The sequence below is a fragment of the Dryobates pubescens genome, chromosome 34, assembly GCF_014839835.1.
Source record: "Dryobates pubescens isolate bDryPub1 chromosome 34, bDryPub1.pri, whole genome shotgun sequence".
NCBI classification, from domain to species: Eukaryota; Metazoa; Chordata; class Aves; order Piciformes; family Picidae; genus Dryobates; species Dryobates pubescens.
The window spans coordinates 3,824,634-3,846,620 of NC_071645.1; the positions used below are offsets into that span (position 1 = coordinate 3,824,634).

General features: G+C 52.3%; 1 protein-coding gene across 2 annotated transcripts in view; it reads right to left on the reverse strand.

The window, feature by feature from the left end:
* Positions 1-213: 213 nt before the first annotated feature.
* Positions 214-21,987, reverse strand: part of ETS1 (ETS proto-oncogene 1, transcription factor) — an 85,051-nt gene continuing 63,277 nt past the window's right edge. For both annotated transcript variants that reach the window (XM_009906480.2, XM_009906482.2), the window contains 4 exons: positions 20,944-21,192; positions 14,412-14,672; positions 2,054-2,172; positions 214-688 (listed from right to left, as the gene is read on the reverse strand). In XM_009906480.2, the coding sequence (XP_009904782.2) occupies positions 473-688; positions 2,054-2,172; positions 14,412-14,672; positions 20,944-21,192 (845 nt within the window). In that variant the 3' untranslated portion in view covers positions 214-472. The remainder of the gene's footprint in view (positions 689-2,053; positions 2,173-14,411; positions 14,673-20,943; positions 21,193-21,987) is intronic.

Below are 21,987 nucleotides of genomic sequence, written 5' to 3' on the forward strand. Positions count from 1 at the left end.
AGGTTTGAAATCCTCAGCTCCTAGGGGATAGCATTTCCTGCACCGGTTTGGGCCCTGAAGGGATCCGCTGGATGGGTTTTTAGCTCCGTGGGCAAAAGGGGCCTGGGAGGGGTTTGGTTTTGAAGTGAGCTACATCGTTCCGGCTTGCTTAAACCCCCAGGATTTCACCTCCCCTCCCTCCCCTCCCCCCCCTCAGAAAAGAAACCCCTCAAATAAAAATGATAAAGCTCATCTTTCTCCAAACCCAACTTCTCAGCTTCTGGCCCGAAGTTTGCCTTTTCCACCACTCTCTCTCTCTCTTTCAATCTCTCCCTCCGTCCTCAAAGCATCGACTCGGAGTCGCTCTTGGCAAACAAACTCAACCGAAACAACACCCAAGAAAATATTACAGCGAGAATAAAAACAGCAACCGAAGAAAAGAACCAAACAGAACAAGTCCCAGCCAGCGGCTCCTCCATCAGCCTGGCCACCTTCACTCGTCGGCGTCTGGCTTGACGTCCAGCATGGCGTGGAGCTCCTCGGGGGTGTAGCCCAGCAGGCTCTGCAGGTCGCAGACGAAGCGGTAGACGTAGCGCTTGCCGGCCGTCTTGTGGATGATGTTCTTGTCATAGTAGTAGCGCAGCCCGCGGCTCAGCTTCTCGTAGTTCATCTTGGGCTTGTTTTTCCTCTTGCCCCATCGCCTGGCCACCTAGGGGAGGGGCGAGGAGGAGAGTCAAGGGGAAGGTGGATATTGCGGGGAGAGGTCAGGCCGGCTTCACCGAGCAGCCTCCTGGATGCGAGGTCTGTGCCTTTAAGGGTAGGGCGCGAGAATTGAAGGTGGGGGGAAACCATGAAATGAGAGAGTCATAGAATCAGAGTCATAGAATCAGAGTCATAGAATCATAGAGTTAGAGAATCATAGAATCAGAGTCATAGAATCATAGAGTTAGAGAATCATAGAATCAAGAGTCATAGAATCATAGAGTCATAGAATCATAGAGTCATAGAATCATAGAATCAAGAGTCATAGAATCATAGAGTCATAGAATCATAGTTATAGAATCAGAGAGTCATAGTCATAGAATCATAGAATCATAGTCAGAGAGTCATAGAATCATAGAATCAGAGTCATAGAAACACAGAATCATGGAATCATAGAGTCACAGAATCACAGAGTCACAAAATCATAGAATCAAGGTGACCTTTGAGGGTCCTTTCCAGTCTGATGCAATCTGTGACTCTATCAAGACTCAAGAGAAGGCCACAACAATGATCTGAGGCTGGAACTACTCTGCTGTAAGGACATGCTGAGAGAGCTGGGGTCCAGCCTGGAGAACAGAAGTCTCCAGAGAGACCTTCTTGTGGCCTTTCAAGGACTTAAAAGAAAGCTGGGGACAGAATTTAAGCAGGGCCTGTTGTGACAGACAAGGGGTGATGGTTTGAAACTAAAAGAGGGAGATGCAGACTGGAGAGAGAGGGAAATTTTTCATGCTGAGGGTGGTGAGACCCTGGGAGAGGTTGCCCTGAGAGATGGCAGATGCCCTATCCCTGGAAGCATCTAGGTCAGGTTGTTTGGGCTCTGAGCAACCGGCTCTAGTTGCAGATGTCCTTGCTGACTGGGGTGGGGGGTGGACTAGATGAGCTTTAAGGATCCCTTCCAATACATTCCATGACATGAAAGTTAGGGAAGGGGATGAATGTCCCATCTGCTCCCCAAAACCAGCAGGAATCCCTCCCTCTCTATCCACACACATCCTTATTGAAGAGCTTTGGCACCAGGCCTCTCTTGACTGTACCTCAGCTACTTCCCACCAACATTGGACACCAATTGCTGCTTCCTGGCTCCTCCCTGCAGCCCAATTTTTAACCAGTTTTCTGCTGGGCTCTGAATCTTGGGAACTTAATCACCTCAAAGCCCTTTTCCAACCAAAATGATTTTATGATTCTATGGTTTCTTTGGCCTTCCCTACAGGTACCCAAGACCAGGACAAGTCCTGAAGGGAGGAGGGGAGGGTTATCCATGTTAACATCCCAGAGGGATCTGGGCTGGGCACTTAATTCTGGGGCATCCTACCTCATCTGGGTCAGAAAGTTTGAATTCCCAGCCATCACCCGTCCAGCTGATGAAGGACTGACAGGACTTGTCAGTGAGCAGCTCCAGCAGGAATTGCCACAGCTGGATGGGTCCACTGCCTAGAAAGACAAAGAGAAAAAGGGAGAAATTAATGACAGGGAAACCAGAGCTCCTTCTGCACCAGAGAGAGATTAAAAATCACATGCAAACAGTGCTCACTGGAAAAAAAACAACACCAAAACCTTTTGTCAAAGAATCATAGGGTCAACCAGGTTGGAAAAGACCTCAGAGCTCATCAAGTCCAACCTATTACCTAATACCTAACACCTCCTGACAACTAAACCATGGCTCCAAGTGCCACATCCAAGCCTTTTTTGAACACCTCCAGGGATGAGGACTCCACCACCTCCCTGGGCAGCACATCCCAGTGGCCAATTGCTCTCTCTTTGAAGAACTGGGGATCAAAAATCCCCCATCAGACCCCCGGGGCAAAACCTGGGGCGGAGGTGACAGCTTGAGAGTTCAATCCTGCAGGTAAAAGTGCTTCCTACTTGCAGCCACAGCTGACTGTTCATGCACTGGAATGCTTCACTTGGAGTTACATAAAGAGGATTATTTTCCTGGCATCTGAACTAGGAGGAGTCATTGTCTTGGCACAAGAGCATCCCCCTTCCCTCTGGGCCAAAAAGCAGTTGGCCATGGTATGAACTCCAGCAGACTCCTGCTTCCTGGCCTTGACTCCTTGCTCTGTGGCTGTTTACCCAGGGAAGGGGGGGAGACCCAGGTATGAAAATCATTTGGCCTCTTTCCAGGGCATGCTGCAGCAGGAATGGGCTACACCAGCCCTTGGAGCTCAGTGTGGGGAACACAAGGGCTGGCTGGCTGAGGGCTGGTGGATCTCCCCACCGTGGTCTTGGCAAAGCCCTATGCAAATCTCCCTGTGGTTGTGGTTCCCCTAATCAGACAATCATTCAGCTGGAAAAGACCTTTAAGATCATTGAGTCCATCCATTATCTAACTCTACCAAGCCTGGTGCTAATCCAGCTGGAGAGCCACAAGCATCCCATTCAGCCTCTCCTCACAACTCCACACTCTTCTTTCCGCCCCCCCCCTCCCCCGGGTGCTAATTTTGGCCACCAGCCATTTGCCTGGGGGCCCTGAGCCACATCCAACCTGCAGCACCCTGCTGACAGCTTGGTTTGTTGGCTGGATTAACAGTGTGCATGGAGGGATTTCGTAATGCTTATCTCTTCTTTGTGCTCATGTCCCAATCAAAAGGTGGAGGAGATGCCCTCAAGCCAAACTCTCTTTGGATGAGCAACTTCCAACTGTGGCCGCACCCAAAATATTGCACTTAGCTCCAGGCAACATGTTTCAGGAGAAGCTTTGCCCTGCTTTAAATGCAGCTTAAAACACAAGCTGAAATACCACTCCCAAGGGTGCCAGGGAATGGAGGTAACTCCAGTTGGCAGCCACCCACAAGTGGTGTTCCCCAGGGCTCCCTGCTGGGGCCAGGCTCACTGCAATACCTCTGCCAATGATCTGGACAAGGGGCTCACAGAATCATAGAATCAACAAGGTTGGAAAAGACCTCAAAGATCAGCAAGTCCAACCTGTCACCCAACACCTCATGACTATTAATTATCACAGGGCATAGAGTAGGACAAAGCAGGGAGCTCACAGCACCTCTGCTGTAAATGGGAAGGTGACACTCAGTGGGGAAAGGCTCCAGCCCTTGGAGCTTGCCAAGACATTGACTCTGTGACCACACTCTCCAGCAGGGATGGATTTGGGTTATCTATGCCAAAACGAGGGAGGAAATTCAGATGATGCTTTCTTCACTTCCCATCTGAATGGGAAGAGCCAAAAGCCTGGCCTGAAATGCCACCACATCTCAGTGCTTCAAGCTATTTATAGCAGGGAGTTTTAAATACAGAGAAAACAGTGGGGGGAAAAAAGGTTATTTTGGCAGCCTGAGGTCCTCACAGGGAACTGCAGCTGAATTGACCTGGGGGAGCTTTCTCCTGGCCCATCTGATTCCACACACACTGAGATCATCCAGCACCCAAATCAGGTTGACAGAGAAACAGAAGACAAGACTAAGCAAGAGCAGGTTCACCACCAGGTTCACTGATTCTCTCCAGCCCAATCAAAGAACAATTCCCTTTCTGTCCCTTCTCCAAACTAAGACTGATGGAAAGCTGTCACCTAAGTGCCACACAAAACAGCAGGGCTCAGACCCACAAAGGGAATCTACACAACTGGGATGAAAGGAGGGTGGAGGAAGGTGGAGCTTGGTCTCTTCTTCCAAGGAGTAAGTGGTAGGACAAGTGGAAATGGCCTCAAATTGTGCCATGAGGAGGTATAGGTTGGACATGAGACACAATTTCTTCCCCAAAAGGGTTGTCAAGCCCTGGACCAGGCTGCCCAGGGCAGTGGTTGAGTCCCCATCCCTGGAGGCGTTTCAAAGCTGTGTAGATGTGGTGCTGGTGGACACAGTTTAGTGGTGGCCTGGCAGTGCTGGGTTAATGGTTGGACTTGGTGACCTCCAAGGTCTTTTCCAACCAAAACAATTCCATGATTCCAGGTTCTCAGCTAAGGAACTGCCTTCCAAATGTCACCTTGGGCCACTCTGGTTCTGCAGAAGCCTTCAAGCGTCATTAACCCTGGCTGGTGCAGCTCATGGCTTGGCTGCCAGCTGGCACGGAGAGGCATCAGGAAGCCCAGGAATGTCTTGTCCTCTCTCCAGCAATGAGGTAGGGTTCCTGTCACCGTGCTGGGTGCTGCTTTGTTGGGTATTTTGGGATTGGGAAGGAAGCAGTGTCATCCTTGGAACAGGGATTCCCCAGGTCTATTCTGGGCTGCCTGCGGGACAGGCGTAAAACCCCAACTTCTGCCGCCTTGGACGAGCAATTATGTCAAGAATGTGTTTACTGCTGGGCTCCAGGCATGTCCCAGCTCCTCCACACACACACCCTGCCAGAGGGGAACAGCAGAAGTCCTGCAGATGTGCTGCCGTGGAACGGCTCCGGACCGGCATGAGGTAGGCCACGAAAGGGGTGGCAAGAAGCAAAGCCTGGCACAAGCCCCAGCCTGCTCCCCAAAGCAGCTCTGGGGAGAGGGCAGGAAGGTGAAAGGCTGAGGGAAGTGGGGCTGGTGCGTTGCCTGGCGGGCCAGCAGAGCTGTAAGGAGTTTTGGGAGGGCTACTGGTAGAGATGAGCTTCTTTTGCCTGCTCTGCACAGCAGTAAGGGGCATAAAAGGGCATCAAGGTGACCCTGGGCTCATGAAGAGTTTCCACCCCACCGATGCTGCATCCCCAAAGCAAGCTACCATGAAACTGCCAGGCTTGTCTCTGCACCCCAAGCCTCCACCCTCACAGGAGCTGGGAGCAAGGCCCATTTTCCATCTCCTCTGCTCCAACCCTTCCACATATCCCCAGATGGGACTGGAAATCCCCACCAGGATGCCTGGTCCAGATCCCTTCACGGTGCAAGCGCTCAGGGCCTCACCAACTGCCCCAAGGCCGAGTGCCTCCCAGCACGTGCCCTGTCGCCTTGGCTCTCTCCAAAAGCAACCACCACTGCAGTGTTCTCACAGCCTCCTTTTGGGATGCAGCCCCGAGGCTGGAGTGAACACAAGCCACCCTGTATGGCCCCACACATCCAGGGGGTTCCCAGAGCAAGGGCAGCCCCAGCTCCACAAAGGACAAGGCGAGGACTCAGAGGGTGTTGGGATGTGCTCCCACTCTGCCGTGACCTCCAGCACCCGGGAAGGCTGCTAAGAATAGCACTGCCCCAGGGGCTCGCCTGCCTGCCTGGGCCACAATGGGGACCCTGTCTGGCCTTGGGTGGCACTGAACAGGGTCCTTCAGAGGGGAGTGTCACACCCCAGGAATTCTTCTGCGTCAGGGGGAAAATATGTCTCTTAAGCCGGATGAGGGCCAGCTGCCCTGGTGGGAATGGCTGGCTGAGTGGTGCCTTCTCAGCACCAGTCTTCTGAAGGCACCCATGGGTGTCCCCAGAGCAAAGGGTTTGGTGTCATGCCACCCCTGCACCAACCTCCCTTGGTCGGGACTGGAGGTCATAGAGTCGCAGCATGGGTTGGGTTGGAAGGGATCCTCAAAGCTCCTCCAGTCCAACCCCCTGCAGCCAGCAGGGACATCTGCAACGAGAGCAGGTTGCTCAGAGCCCCAAACAACCTGACCTGCAATGGTTCCAGGGATGGGGCAGCTCCCACCTCTCTGGGCACCACCCTCAGTGTCAAGAATTTCCTCCTTCTCTCCAGTCTAAATCTCCCTCCTTTAGTTTCAAACCAAAACACAGGACCTGCTAAAAAATCTGTCCCCAGCTTCAAGGCCACTGTGGTCTCCCTGGAGCCTTCTCCTCTCCAGGCTGAACAACCCCAAGTCTCTCAGCCTGTCCTCACAGCAGAAGGCTTCCAGCCCTCCCATCATGGCTGTGACCTCCTCTGCTCCCACTCCAACAGGTCCCTGCCTGTGCTGTGCTGTGGACTCCAGGGCCGGCCCCAGCACTGCAGGTGGGAGTCTCACCAGAGCAGAGAGGCAGAACCACCTTGCTGAACCTTCTGGCCACAGTTCTCCTCCCACCTTCCTACTCATTGGTTCTGGAGGGATTTGAAACCAAGCTGTGCACAACGGCCACTTTCACTGCTGCACTGCTGGGGGCACCACCCAGCTGGGGCAGCCTGGCATCTGCGCTGGACTGGGGAAGGCACCACCCAAACCACGTCATCTCTCCAGACGGTTTCACACCCCCACTCCTCTCAACGGCCTTGTTTGGCTTCATTTTGCCTTCTTTCAAGCAGTAAGAAGACAAAGAAAGAAAGAAAAACACCCTCCCCAAACCCCCTCCCTCCCCACCCCCCAGCAGCACACCTAAGCTCCTCACCCTGTGGTTTGTGGTTCCAACCCAACAAAACAACTGGGCATAGCAACAGCTCCAAAACAGCCTTCACCTCACCCAAGAGCCTGCCCTGCCCCAGCCTGCTCCCATGGCACTGTGGCACTGAAGGTCCCCAGTTTCCCCCACTGCACTGAGGGACAACAGAGCTCGTTCCCATGGCTCCCTTGTTGGACCAAGCTCAACCCCAGCTCTTGCCCAGAGTGGTGCTGGTAGTCAGGACACCATGAAGTGCTGGCTTTGCAGGGGTGAGATGGCAGCAGTGGAGCTCAGACAGAAGCACCTCAAAGAGCAAGCATGGGGAATGTGAGAAAGGAGCCAGAATGTACCTTGCTTGGGTGCCACATGCTTCTGGCCACATTCACAGACAGAAGAGCAGCCAGGTGGCCACTCTGGCCACTTCTGCTTTCCTGAAGCACCTCCTCTGTTTCAAGGATGAACATGCTGGGGGGGTCTAGTCTCCCTCCAGAGGCACGTGGCAAAGCACAAGGGGCTTTGTGAACTTCACATCTCCCCCTGAAGGTGGTTCTGTAGGTCAAGAGTTGCTGTGCAACCCTCCAGTTTGTTGCTGGAAGGAGCCACAAAGCCACAGTTGCTGCTGAGGAGCAACTGCTGGTGTCTGTAGCAGCTCTGGTGGGATCCAAGCTGCTGTCACAGATGGGCAGTGTTGCATGGGGCTGATTTCACTGTTGCTTGCACACGGCTGGCAGGTGGAGCAGAAGGCACCAAACCAACCCTGAGCCCCAGCCTAGAGCTCCCCACCTTGGGGAGGTGAAAAGGGCAGTGGAGCCCATGGAGTTTCTGCACCAAAAGCAGAAAGCAGGCAGGAGCTGCTGGCTTCTCTCACCTGAAGCCACCCTGCAAGGGCAGGTAAAGGCTATGACCCAGAGGTCACAACATCCCTACATGGCACAGGGGCCAGAGGTGCCAGCAGGAAGGATGATGATGTTTCTAGGAAAGCTGCTGCACAGACTCTGGGTGTCAAGGACAGAGAGCAGCCCGGTGGAGTAGGACTTGGGGGCTCTGAGCAACCTGCTCTAGTTGCAGATGTCTCTGCTGAGTGCAGGATGGTTGGACTAAATGAGCTTGAAAGATGCCTTCCAACCCAAACCACGCTGTCGTTCTGTGATCACCAGTCCAGGAAGGCAGCTGCTGGTGGGTGCTTGGATGCTGATGGGCACAGCAAATCCAGGAAGCTCCCTGGTGGAAGCTTCAAGCCAGCAGCACAAGCAACAAGACAAGGGGAAGCAGCACGCAGGCTCTCTTGGAGAAGCCCACTTTCTGGGGCACCACTTTGACTCTCTTGCCAAACAGCAGCTGAATGCTTTCACTTCTGTGTCCCAGATAAGCATCACCCTGAAGCAGAGGCTTGCAGAAGCCTTCAGGCTCTACACCACAGTTTGGACAGGGCAGATGGGTTGAGGAGGCCAATTTGGGCCCTATCAACATGGTGCTGTGAATGCTGATAGCCAGGGTCAGGGTTGAGAATGGACTGGGCAAAACCATGCTTGGGTGAGATAGTATCTGTGAGAGGTGGCTACTCCCTGCAGTACCTTCTGCCTGCTTTCAGAGCAGCATGATAAGGATGATAGCATCAGTCTGTGCTAAGAGAGACCTCAGGTCATGTGTGATATTAGCTGGGAAGGGAGCAGTAACTCTTTAGGTGCTGGGGTGGTCTCTAAAGACACCAGAACTCTCCTAACCAGGTCCATAAGAAAGGACAGCAGCAGAAATTCAACATCAGCCTTGCAGAGGAGAGCTCAAGGCTTGGTGGGTGCTCACATCGCCCTTCCCATCCTTCTTTCCTCCCTTCACCTCTCAAGCACCAGGGGAAGGGCTCTGCTCTGCCTCTTGAGCTCTGTGGAGCAGCAGCTTGGTACATCACAGCTCTGCTGAGGTGGCAAGGCAGAGCTGGAAAACTGCAGCTTGCAGAGGCCATGCTGAGGGCCTACACACCACAAAGCAAACATCAGGGCTCTGCTCTGTACACCCACACAGGTGCTTTGGGGTGCTCAAGATAACCTGAAAACACTTCAGTCCCATGTGGCTATGGCCAACCACAGGGTCAGAGAGAGGGTCTGAACCTCTGCTGGACCTGTGTCACCATGAGGACAGCAGGACAAGTAGGTCAGAGTCACAGAAAAAAGAATATAGGGCAGAAAGGTCAAAAATCAATGTGGTCAGACCCACACTGTGGGACCTCTGTCTTCTCTGCTACATTTGCTGGAGGGGGTCCAGAGAAGGACAAGAAAGCTGGTGAAGGGTCTAGAGCACAGGTCTGGTGAAGAGCAGCTGAGGGAGCTGGGGTTCTTTAGTATGGAGAAGAGGAGGCTGAGGGGATACCTTCTGGCTCTCTACAACACCCTGAAAAGAGGTTGGAGCCATGTGGGGCTTTGACTTGATGATCTGAAAGGTCTCTTCCAACCCAACTAATTCTAAGAGTCTATGATTCACTCACATAGTGCCAGGTCTCATGAAGGATCCTGGTGGTCACAGTAGCTGTCAGAGGCAGTGGCTTGCAAGATGCAGCTATGGCAGAGCTGCAGGCAGGGCTGTGGGTGGCAGAGAGGCAAAGTTGAGCTTGGTTTAGCCCAGCTGGGCTCAGATGTGGAGGGATCCACCATTCACACCAACTTTGCACTGCTGCATGAATGATGGAGCTTAACCCAAGCTCAGAGCTCAACACCAGGTTTAGGACATCTGCCAGCAGAGAAGACACAGCCTGACACACCACCTGCCTACAGTTCATAGAACCAGGGAATGGTTTGGCTTGGAGGAGACTTTTCAGGGTTGTCTAGTCCAAGCCCCCTGAAGCCAGCAGGGACATTTTCAGCTAGAGCAGGTCACTCAGTGCCTCATCCAACCTGACCTGGAACAGGGTTTCTACCACCACTCTGAGCATCCTGGGCCACTGTCTCATCACCCCTGGCATCAAATATTTCTTCCTTTTTTGCCTAAACCTTCTTCCCTACATCTGAATTGAACAGATACAGCTCTGTTCCCAAGCCGATGTCAAATAATGCCTTCCTGTAAAGACTCCAGCTGGCCAAGAGCTGCCCCCAAAGCTCGAGGTGTCCAGAGCCGGCTCTGCTTGCAGCTGTGAAAACCAAAGCTCACCAACTCCCCAGCAGTTACATGTTTGGTTTGGTTTTTTTTCTTTCTCCTTCTAGAAGAAGATAAGAAAATTGCATCAACTTCTATCTGAGCAACCATAGCAACTTGTTCATTTAGGTCAAGATGTGGGGGGGAGATAAGGTAGCTCTGACAAGCTGCTTCTGAGCTGGGCGAAGAACACATCAAAGGCCAACGGAGCTTCCGCCAGAATGCACCTTCTCAGCCAGGCATGCACCTCCTGGGGCAGATACCATCAGAGATCTGCCCTGCCTGTGCCAAAGCACTGGGCCACCTCCCCTGGGCCACCAGCAAAACAGGCACTTGGCAACGAAAGCTGAACAACGTCGGCAAGCTCTTAAAAGTCAACCCACAGAGCCCTGGCGACGCGGGACGTGGTGTCCCCCAGGCTTCACACTGCCAGCTCTGAAAGGTGCCCAGCATAGAATCATCTTGGGTAGAACCTCTCCATCAGTGGAGGGAAGAGGTCCTTGGGTTGCCCACTGTCTGTGAGGGAGGGGTTTTGGGGTGTCTCTGAGGTCAGCCACACGTGGGGGCACAGGGCTCAGCCCTCCAGAGCTGTGTGGCATAGACTCACAGAATTGGCAGGCTTGGAAGGGACCTCAAGGATCAGCCAGTTCCAACCCCCTGCCATGGGCAGGGACACCTCACACTAGATCAGAGGTGAAGCTTCCACCACCTCCTTGGGCAACCCATTACAGGAGCAAAGGCTGAGAGCTCTGGGGATGCTTAGCCTGGAGAAGAGCAGCCTTAGAGGGGTCTGATCAATGCTCAGCACAAGCTAAAGTGTGGGGGGCAAGAGGCTGGGGCCAGACTCTTTTCTGTGGCACCCAATGAGAGGACACAGGGCACTGGACACAAACTGGAACCAGGAGGTTTCTCTTAAACTTAAGGGGAAACTTCTTCAGTTTGAGGGTGCTGGAGCCCTGGGGCAGGCTGCCCAGAGAGGCTATGGAGTCTCCATCTCTGGAGGGATTCCAAACCCACCTGGATGTCACGAGCAAGCTGCTGTGGGTGACCCTGCTTCAGCCTGAGGGTGCTTGGATTGGATATCTCCAGAGGTCCCTTCCAACCCCAACCATGCTGGGATTTGGGGATTCTGTGCCTGTTGGGTGCTCCACTGGTTGGTGGATGTGTGCTTGAGGCACCATTTGAGAAAGGGAAAGCAGAGGTCCTGGTTGCTTTGGGACCCTGGGCTGGTAAATTCCCTGCTCTGCTTGCTTGGAGGCTCCACCTCCTCACCAGAGCTGCAAACAGAGCTCAGACTTAAAGTTCCTCTGCTCTAGCTAATAGACAACACTTCCTCCTCTGAGCAGACTAAAAGCAATGTAAAGCAAAGCAAAAAAGAAGAACCTATGAGTTCTGCCTTAGAAGCCTCACACTTCATGCTCAGCTGGCCCAAGAGGTCCAGCACTTCTGGGTAGCCAGCCTGGCTTAGTTTTTGTTTCTGCAGAAACACACCAGCTCTGAGGGTTCCCAGTTCTCCCACATGAACTAAACCAACATGCCCTCACTCATTCTTGCTTCCACAGCAACCCCCCTTTGCTTTGCACTCATCCAGGCCCCCTTTGCCCAGAAAACATGAGGTGCTGACTGGTAGAGGTGATAGAGGACATCTCTGGAGTCACGGATCAGCAGAGATTCAGAGATTCATAGAATGGTTTGGGTTGGAAGGGACCTTAAAGATCATCCAATTCCAACCCCCCTGCCATGAGCAGGGACACCTCCCACTAGCCCAGGCCCAACCTGGCCTTGAACACCTCCGGGAAGGGGGCATCCACAACCTCCCTGGGCAATGTGTCTCACCTTCCAAAGATTGTTCCTCATGGTAAATGCAAGCTGTGCTGGTTTGACAATGAATTCTTGCTTAGCAGCCTTTGGAGCAAGCCAGCAATGCTCCAGCTTAAGGACATTCAAGTGATTACTACTTCTGGAAACCTCTGGTGTTCCTCTCCCCATTTGAAGTCTCTCAAGTGAAGCAATGGACACCAACAAAACCCCTGCTTATTGATCACACCGAAATACCTGTGCCAAGGAATTGTCTTCCCAGCTCCAAAGGGGCTTGGGAATGAGGCAAAGGAAAATGTTAGGCAGTGCAGAGCTGGAAGCCTGCTCTGGCATTGGAGTAAGGGAATTGTCCCCTTCTCCGTGGCACAAATCCAAGGACACTCTTTGGGGTGCTAATATTCCTTGGCAAAACACCGGCTCCAGACTCCAGCGTTGGCTCCTTGCTGATGGAGGGAGCTGGGAGTGCTGCCTTGCTCTGGGGGTGGCTCTTTTCCATCAGCTACAAGGAAACGTGGAGGGAAACATCTAGCCTGGAAAATCCAGCTCCTGGGTTTGCCTCCCATGCCTCAGTTTCCCCAGCTGATAATCACAGAATCTTGACATTGTTTTGGTGGGGAGAGACCTTTAAGACCACCGAGTCCAGCCGTTAACCCAGCACTGCCAGGTGACCACTAACCCATGGCCCTCAGCACCACATCTCCACAGCTCTGAAACCCCTCCAGGCCTGGGGACTCCACCACTGCCCTGGGCAGTCTGTCTGAGGGCTTGACAACCCTTTTGGGGTGCATAACATGCAACCAAGGCTCCTGCCCAGGCACTGGGTACCCAAAACACTCCCCCAGGGTGTAAGGGCAAGGCAAAAATAGGGATAAAGACTGCAAATTGTCCTCACTGGTCTCTTTTCCTAGGCACTTCTGTGGCATGCTGGAGCATGGTGTCTCAGGGCAAGACCTCTGCTACCACTTGTGCCTCTCTCCACCACATCCCCCCCACAGCCAAAAGCCATTCAGGAATGGCAGAGCACACTGTGATGTTGCACAGACCTGGTGGAAAGAGGCTCGCTCAGCAGGCAGGGCTGAGCTCTCCTTCCAACTTCAAGCTGCAGCGACAAACCACTTCCTTTTTTACACATAGCTCCTAAAATTATCTCCCCACCTCTCTGCATCTCTCTCTCTCTCTCTCCCCCTCACAAAAAGCTCAGAGAGCTGTGCGTGGGAGGAGATTTTGGGGACAGTGGCACCTCAGGATCTGCTCTGAACCTTTCTGGTGATCTTTATCTGCCCAAACTATTCTGCTCCACCACAGCTGCTGCCAGCTGGGGCAGGAGAGATCAGAATGTACAAGGGAAAGGGGAGCTGGCAGGAGGCTGCCCTGTGGCTTGCACTTCCAGCACAGGGAAAAGACATGGCACAGAAGGACTGGAAAGGATTATCTCAGTTTTAGCTGGAAGCCACATCCCACCAGGTTTCTCCCCGTGGAGATGCCAGATTGCTGGAGGGCTGTCATATGAAAAGCAGGAGTTTCCATGGCCTATCACCTCATCTTTCCCAGGGCAGGGAATGGAAAATGTTTGGGTCTGGTTTGGCACCATCCCATCTCTGCCTCACACCAAGGTAAAGAGCAAACCCAAGTGCTTCCTCCATGGCAGAAGAGAAGATCACTGCACATCACACACAGCGATGCCCAGGGTGGGAAGCCACAAGCAGGCAGCCAGCACGTTGCATGACAGCGCCAGAAGGGGAGATGAGGGCTCTCTGCTACCTCATGCTCTCAGCAACACAAAGCAGGCACCAACTCTGGCCAGACCCATCTAGGTGTGAATGAAAATACGAGGCATCAGATGCCCACATTCAGCCAGGTCCTACATCCTCCACAAGGGCTGGAATGCCCAGGCTTGAAGGACACCTTCATGAGGATGAGCAGAGGGCTGCAGCTCCTCTCCTGTGGGGACAGACTGAGGGAGTTGGGGCTGTTCAGTCTGGAGAAGAGAAGGCTCCCAGGAGACCTAATAGTGGCCTTCCAGTATCTTAAGGAGGCTACAAGAAAGCTGGGGAGGGACTTTGTAGGGTGTCAGATAATGATAGGACTGGGGGGAAGGAACAAAACTAGAAATGGAGAGATTCAGATTGGATGTTAGGAAGAAGCTCTTCCCCATGAGGCTGGTGAGAGCCTGGCACAGGTTGCCCAGGGAGGTGGTGGAAGCCTCACCTCTGGAGGTTTTTACAGCCAGGCTGGATGTGGCTGTGAGCAGCCTGATGGAGTGTGAGGTGTCCCTGTCCATGGCAGGGGGTTGGAACTGGTTGATCCTTGAGGTCCTTTCCAACCCTGCCAATTCTGTGACTCTATGCCACACAGCTCTGGAGGGCTGAGCGCTCTCAAGTGTGCCCCCATGTGCGGCTGACCTCAGAGACACCCCAAAACCCCTCCCTCACAGACAGGACCTCTTCCCTCCACTGATGGAGAGGCTCTACCCAAGATGGCCAGCAGAAAGGAGGTTTCCTGAGGAGCAGGAGCCTACCTGTGTAGCCAGCCAGGGCGGCAGCAGGAATGACAGGCTTGTCCTTGTTCATGTCAGCCCGATCCCGAACATAGTCCTTGAAGGTGCCCTTGGGCTTGTGGTTGGGCAGGGCAGCAGGGTAGTCCTCTGAGTCGAAGCTGTCATAGGAGGGGACACGCTGCAGGCTCTGGAAGGAGGACTGGCTGCTCCAGGACTGCGTCAGGCGGTCGCAGCTGTCGTAGCTCTCTATGCTCTCAAAGGAGTCCTGGCCGCCCAGTTTACCTGGCAAGAAGGGGAAAGGGGATATGAGATCTGCCTGGGGAGTTTGCCACAGCCAGGACAGCTGACCAGGCAACCAAGTACATGTGGTCACCCCACCGTGCCTCATCTCCAAGCAAACTCATAATGATGGCCTGAAATTGGGACACTTTCATCATCTCCATAATTCTGAGCAGGACTATCTGAGCCCTGGAGAAGTTCAGACAGCAAAGCAAGGCAGAAGCAAAGAGAAAACCCAAAGTCCTCACTCTCTACCCAAGAGTGATGCCTGGGGCTAGCTGCAAATTGTCCTCTGTTTCAGAAAGGCAATGGCTGATAAGTGGTAACCCTCTTTAGGCAGATACTGAAGGCTCAGTTCAGGTGGCAGCACATCTTGCTCTTGTTGCTGAAGGACATGGGTCTCCAGTAGGTACCATATTGTATCTGCCAGCCCCATGTAAATGCCACTCAGGCACAGAATCACAGGATCACATAGAATGGTTTGGGTTGGAAGGGACCTCCAGTGCAACCCCCCTGCAGTCAGCAGGGATGTCCTCCACTAGATCAGGTTGCTTGTTGAGCCTGACCTTGAATATCTCCAGGGATGGGGCTTCAACTGATTTCCTGGGCAACCTGTTCCAATGTTCCACCACCCTCATGGTGCAGAACTTGTTCCTCATATCCAACCTTAATCTCCTCTTCTCTAATTTCCAGTCCCTGCCCCTTGTCCTGTCACTGCAGGCCTTTGCAAACAGTCCCTCTGCAGCTTTCTTGTAGCCCCCTTCAGGTACTGCAGCAATTTTGGTTGGAAGAGACCTTTAAGATCCTGGAGTGCAACCATTAATCCAGGGGCACTGGACACCCAGCTGCTTTACTTTTGATGTTTCCTGTGAACCTACACAGCAGCCTTTTACTGCCATATGTTACAACCAGCTTCCACCCCCAAATCCCCAACCAGCAGCAGATTTGATGGAGGAGGAGAGCAAAAGGCTGAGAGCTCAAACAGCTCTTTTTTCCCCGTTCTGGTAAGGTGAGCACAGCTGGGTTAGATCAAGGCTGCTCTCTGGGGTATTTTTAGTAAAGACCAGAACAGAAGAGGCCAGATCCTCAGCAGTGGTATGCTGCTTTACACCCACTGGAGCCAGCACAAGCCTACCCTCTGTGCTGAAAGCAGAGAGCTAAAAAAAGGCTCCACAGAGCAAACTGCAATCTCTCTCTCTCCCTCTCTCTGATCTCCCCGTACGCTGCCGATTGCTCAACATCTTTACTGACAAACCCAGAGCGTAACAGGATCATTCAAGTTCACTCATTTCCCAAACTGGGCTAAAAACAGCTGCTGGGGATTGTGCAAGAACTCCTGGAGAAGTTTCCACTGGCAGAGCTACCAGGCAGCTCGGGCCCAAGCGAGTAAGTCCCAGGGGAGCAGGAACGTGGAAGGACGCTGGCACGCTCGCCAAATATTTGTTGTGTTGTAGTTTGAAGAGCACTTGCTGCAGAAAGCCTCCAGTGCTGTGGGCTCTCTACAACTCCCTGAGGGGAGGCTGGAGACAGGCAGGGGTTGGTCTCTTCTCCCAGGCAACCAGCACCAGAACAAGAGGACAGAGTCTCAAGCTGCGCCAGGGGAGGTTCAGACCAGATGTTAGGAAGAAATTCTACAGAGAGAGAGTGATTGCCTATTGGAATGTGCTGCCCAGGGAGGTGGTGGAGTCACCATCACTGGAGGTGTTTAGGAGGAGACTGGATGGGGTGCTTGGTGCCATGGTTTAGTTGATTAGGTGATGTTGGATGATAGGTTGGACTCGATGATCTTGAAGGTCTCTTCCAACCTGGTCTATTCTATTCTATTCTATTGAAAAAAAAATGAGTCTGCCCTGATGGCTGGCCCAGAATCACACTACAAGTGTGGAGCCATCAGCTTGAGTCTGTTGGAAGTATCCAGGCTGCAAGCTTGGTTTAGTTCTTTTGGTTTTGTTTCAGAATTTCCCTTTAGGCATTTTGGGATAGGATGGGATAGGATAGAATAGAATAGAATTAACCAGGTTCGAGATCATCGAGTCCAACCTATCACCCAACACCATCTAATCAGCTAAACCATGGCACCAAGCACCCCATCCAGTCTCCTCCTAAACACCTCCAGTGATGGTGACTCCACCACCTCCCTGGGCAGCACATTCCAATGGCCAATCTCTCTTGCTGGGAAGAACTTCTTCCTAGCATCCAGCCTAAACCTCCCCTGGCACAGCTTGAGACTGTGTCCTCTTGCTCTGGTGCTGCTTGCCTGGGAGAAGAGACCAACCCTCACCTGGCTACAACCTCCCTTCAGGGAGTTGGAGAGAGCAAGAAGGTCTCCCCTGAGCCTCCTCTTCTCCAGGCTAAGCAACCCCAGCTCCCTCAGCCTCTCCTCACAGGGCTGTGCTCCAAACCCCTCCCCAGCTTTGTTGCCCTTCTCTGGACACCTTTAAGAGTCTCAAAATCTTTCCTAACCTGAGGGGCCCAGAACTGGACACAGGACTCACCACCAAATGCTGCAAGGGGAAAACTTTTGGACATGAGGAAGAAGTACTTCACTAGGAGGGTGATGGAACACTGAGCAGATGGGTGAAACACCAAACAGGTTGGTGGAACACTGAAACAGGTTGCCCAGGGAGGTGATGGAAGCCTCATCCCTGGACACATTCAAAGTTAAGCTTGATAGGGCTCTGAGCAACCTGATCTAACTGGGGGTGTCTCACTGCAGGGGGGGTTGGACTAGATGACCTTTAAAGGTCCCTTCCAACCCAACCCAACCCATTCTATTATTCAATGAGAATTAACCCCATTCTTAGCACGTTCCTCGAGTGGCACAACCACTTCCCTGAGAAGCATGAGCTCATGTAGAAAAAAGATTGAAAACCTTCTTCATTTAAGCTGCCAGATGAACAGCCACAGAGTTGAGGACGTGACTTAAGGCATTTCATTGAGCATTCACCTCAGTTTGACCCAAAGAGTGGAAAAATCAGACCTTGCACCTACTCAGGAGAAGCTTGTTATGCATTTGGCAGCTGCACTTTCCAACCAGACTGATAAGGCAAAGTGAAACAACTCCTGTGGGACAACAGATTTAACTCCTGGAGCTCACACAAAGAAAAGCAAAAGGCAGCAGTCTGGAAAACCTTCTTCATCCAGAATTTCCCACTGCTGAAACATCTCAATTCCAGGCAGACTAAACTTGTCACACAGTGAAAGGTAAAGATGCAGAAATATCAATTAAGTGGACTCTGCTTTATGTCAAGGTCTCTTCACACCACCCTGGCAGGATCTGTGCCACCCAAAGTCCTCTCTACATGGCTGAAATGTAGCCTTAGTCTATGCACAGCCATAGTCTGTGCCTCCTCACTGCAGGAAGGACATTGAGGTGCTGGAGTGGGTCCAGAGAAGGGCAATGGAGCTGGTGAAGGGCCTGGAACAGAGGGCTGGTGAGGAGCAGCTGTGGGAACTGGGGATGTTTAACCTGGAGAAAAGAAGGCTGAGGGGAAGCCTCATTGCTATCTACACCTCCCTGAAAGGAGTTTGGAGCCATGTGGGGATTGGTCTCTTCTCCCTAGTAACAAGTGATAGAGAAATAGAAAATCATAGAACCAGGTAGTGATAGGACATGGGGGAATGGAATGAAGCTGGAGGTGGGGAGATTCAGGCTGGAGGTGAGGAGGAAGTTCTTCACCATGAAAGTGGTGAAGCCCTGGAATGGGTTGTCCAGGGAGGTGGTTGGGGCCCCATCCCTGGAGGTGTCTAAGCCCAGGCTGGATGAGGCTCTGGCCAGCCTGATCTAGTGTGAGGTGTCCCTGCCCATGGCAGGGGGGGTGGAACTAGATGATCCTTGTGGTCCCTTCCAACCCTGACTGATACTATGAACCACAGAATGGTTTAGGTTGAAAGGGATCTTAAGAGATCCAATCCCCTTCCATGGGCAGTGATGCCTCTCCACTAGATCAGGTTGCTCAAGGCCTCATCCAGCTTGGCCTTGAACACCCCCAGGGAGGAGGTCTCCACAACCTCCCTGGGCAACTTGTTCCAGAGTTTTACCAGAGTCATACTGAAGAATAAATGGCCTCAAGCTGCACCAGGGGAGGTTTAGGTTGGATATTAGAAGAAACTTCTTCACTGAAAGGGTTCTCAAGGCCTGGAACTTCCCCATGGAAGTTGTTGCATCCCCATCCCTGGAGGTCTTCAAAAAAAGTGCAGAGATGGCACTTCAGGACATGGTTTAGTGGCCATGGAGGTGTTGGGTGGATGGTTGGGCTCAATGATCTTGGGGCCTTTTCCCACCTTAACCATTCTATGGACGTCCGATTTCTTCAGCTGCAATCGTTATGTGCAAGCGCTGGTTAACAACGGAGTTCAGGGCCCTTTCTTCCCTCCCCTGGAGCTTTTTGAGGCTTGCCAGTGAGAACAGGCTCAAGGTAGAATTGCAAAAGCATGCCTGAATCATTGCGTGCCAGGGAGAGGGATTATGAAATCACCTATGTTAGAGGCAAGGTCAAGAAAAGGGGAAGATCCTGCTGAAAGAGCCAGCAAAACAACCCCCAGGAAGAGGAGCTTACCTAAAATGATAACATTACTGTCTCCCCTGGCTCATCATCCCATCCAAATCACCTCTCATTTAATACTCAGCCAGCAGGAGCAGAGGTAATGACACAAATAACAACTTTCCTACCATTCACTCTCCCAGCTCGGAAAAAGAAAGGGGGAGGGTTGCACTGAGATGGAGCAGACCTGCAAACAGCCTGTGGCTTTCACAGGGAGCCAGCACATCTTCAGCTCTCCTTGCTGGCTGAGTGAGTTTAGATGTCCAGCATCAAACTTGGCTCACAGCAACATGTTCCTGTGATGAGTTTGAGGCATGGGGACACCTGGATTCTATGGCAGGCAGGTCACATCTCCTCCCTGTGCTTCAGGTTCCCTGCCTGGAAGCAGGAGATGATGCTAGCACTTTGTAAGTGACTTTGTGGTCTGTGGGTTGAACTCTTGCCTTGAATATGTTCTGTGAGCTTTGCATCAAGCATCTGGGCCCCATGTGCTCGGGATTTCATGATACTAATTGCAAAAGCATTGGAGCTCAGCTCCTCAGAAGTGTTTAGGTGTTTAAACCGCATCAGCTCAAACAGGAATCATGTGTCTGTAACTATTTGGAGATGCAGGGCTGTAGTACAAGGGTTCAAGGGGTTCTTGAGCTCTGTCACTGACTCAGCTCACAGCATCTGCATCTGCTGATGAAGCACAGGGCTTGGGTTCATCAGAACAGGTATCAGGTTTGAGCAAGCAGCCATCAAATCAGTAGAGATCATGGATAAAGGCTTTGGATCATGAGTAAAACCCTTCAGAGCCTTGGGCAGTAATTCCTGGTGAGAACTTGTGAAGGATTTGTGGGGTTTTGCCTGGTCTCCTAGGAAAATGAGATTCAGACAACCACACTGCAGTCTGTCCTCCCAATAACCCTAAGCCTATCTCAATTTCAACTCCAGTTTGCCATCAAACCCCAGCCCCAGCAACGCTGTGCTGTTGAAGAATGTGGTAAAAACAGGCAGAAAAGAAAGACCTTCTCCATGTTTGCTCTGCAGAGAAAGGCAGGTAGAGCTCAAACCACCAGAGAATCCAGCTGGGAGTTGAACCTCATCAGCTAAATAGCTTCATGACATTTCATAGAATCATAGAATCAATAAGGTTGGAAAAGACCTCAGAGCTCATCCAGTCCAACTTGTCACCCAACACCATGTACTCAACTAAACCATGGCACCAAGTGCCACATCCAATCCTTTTCTGAACACCTCCAGGGACAGTGACTCCACCACCTCCCTGAGCAGCACATTCCAATGGCCAATAACTCTTTCTAGGAAGAACATCTTCCTCACATCCAGCCTAAACCTGCCCTGGTGCAACTTGAGACTGTGTCCTCTTGTGCTGGTGCTGGTTGCCTGGGAGAAGAGACCAATCCCCTCCTGGCTACAACCTCTCTTCAGGTAGTTGTAGAGAGCAATAAGGTCTCCCCTGAGCCTCCATCTTTTCCAAGCTAACCAGCGCCAGCTCCCTCAGCCTCTCCTCACAGGGCTGTGCTCCAGACCCCTCCCCAGCTTTGTTGCCCTTCTCTGGACACCTTCCAGCAACTCAACATCTTTCTGAAACTGAGTGGCCCAGAACTGGACACAGGACCCAAGGTGTGCTCTGATGGCCTTGGTCACCCAAAGCACCATCTCTACAGCAGGGAAGGTGGCACTCCTGCTGGTAGGGGTGGATCAGGAGGGGGGACAGCAGAGCTCACCTCTGCTGGCGCGCCCCATGCACATGTTGTCTGGCGTTACAACTTCTTGCTTGATGGTGAAGTAGTCTGTCTGCAGGGAGTCTGTCTGCACTGGGTCACGCAGGATGACTGAGGGATAGTCATTCTCGTACTTGAGGGACAGAAGCTCTTCTGAGCTGATGGGATGGAGGGTCTGGTAGGACTCAGTGATGAAGCTGGGCTCGGAGAACTCGGAGGGAGGCACACACTGTGCGTGCTCGATGCCGTAACCTGTTGGCAGAAAGGGAGCGTCAGGAAGCAAGCCAGACCCAAAGAGCTTGAGGAAATCAGACCATTGCTCCCTCCCCCACCAGTCTCCCTGTGAGATTTGGGGTCTGCAGTGCGAGAGGAGACTGCCATGGGTATAAAACACCCACCACAACTGGGTGGGTCTGAGTAAAAGCTACAGAGATGGAGTGTTACTGCAGCTCTCAACAAACAGAAGACATTCTCAACTCTCAACAATGTGCCTTAGGCCAAACTCCACTCTCAAGCAAGCTGCTGGTGGGACAAAGCTGGAAAATCATGAAGAGCACTGTTTCAGCAAAGGAGATAGCAGACAAAGAAGTCTCATTGATGGCTGTGATTTCCACAGCCACCTCTCCTCATTGGCCAGAGTCTGGAATCCCAATCCAAGTGAATTGGGCTTTCTGCTGGCTCATGAAATACATCACAGACTTCTAATGCCCTTCAAGAACACTCCCAAACCAATATGCAATGGGAAGTGCAGGAGTCCAGATTGATGACTCAGCCCTTTTCTTCTAGGCTGCTATCCAGCAATCCAGAATTCAGCCTTCCTCACCCTATTCCCTCCCTTTTTTTGCTAAGATTTTTTTTTACATTCCTAATCCTGGAGAGTTGAGGTCACTTTTCAGGTCTGCTAAGCCATAGCTTTAAAAGGTGCTGGTAAAGTTTGCAGCACCTTAAAGCAGCCACCAAAAAGTTGAGGTCACTCTTCAGGTCTGCTGAGCTACAGCTTCAGAAGGTGCTGGCAAAGTCAGCTTGCAGCACCTCAAGGCAGCCACC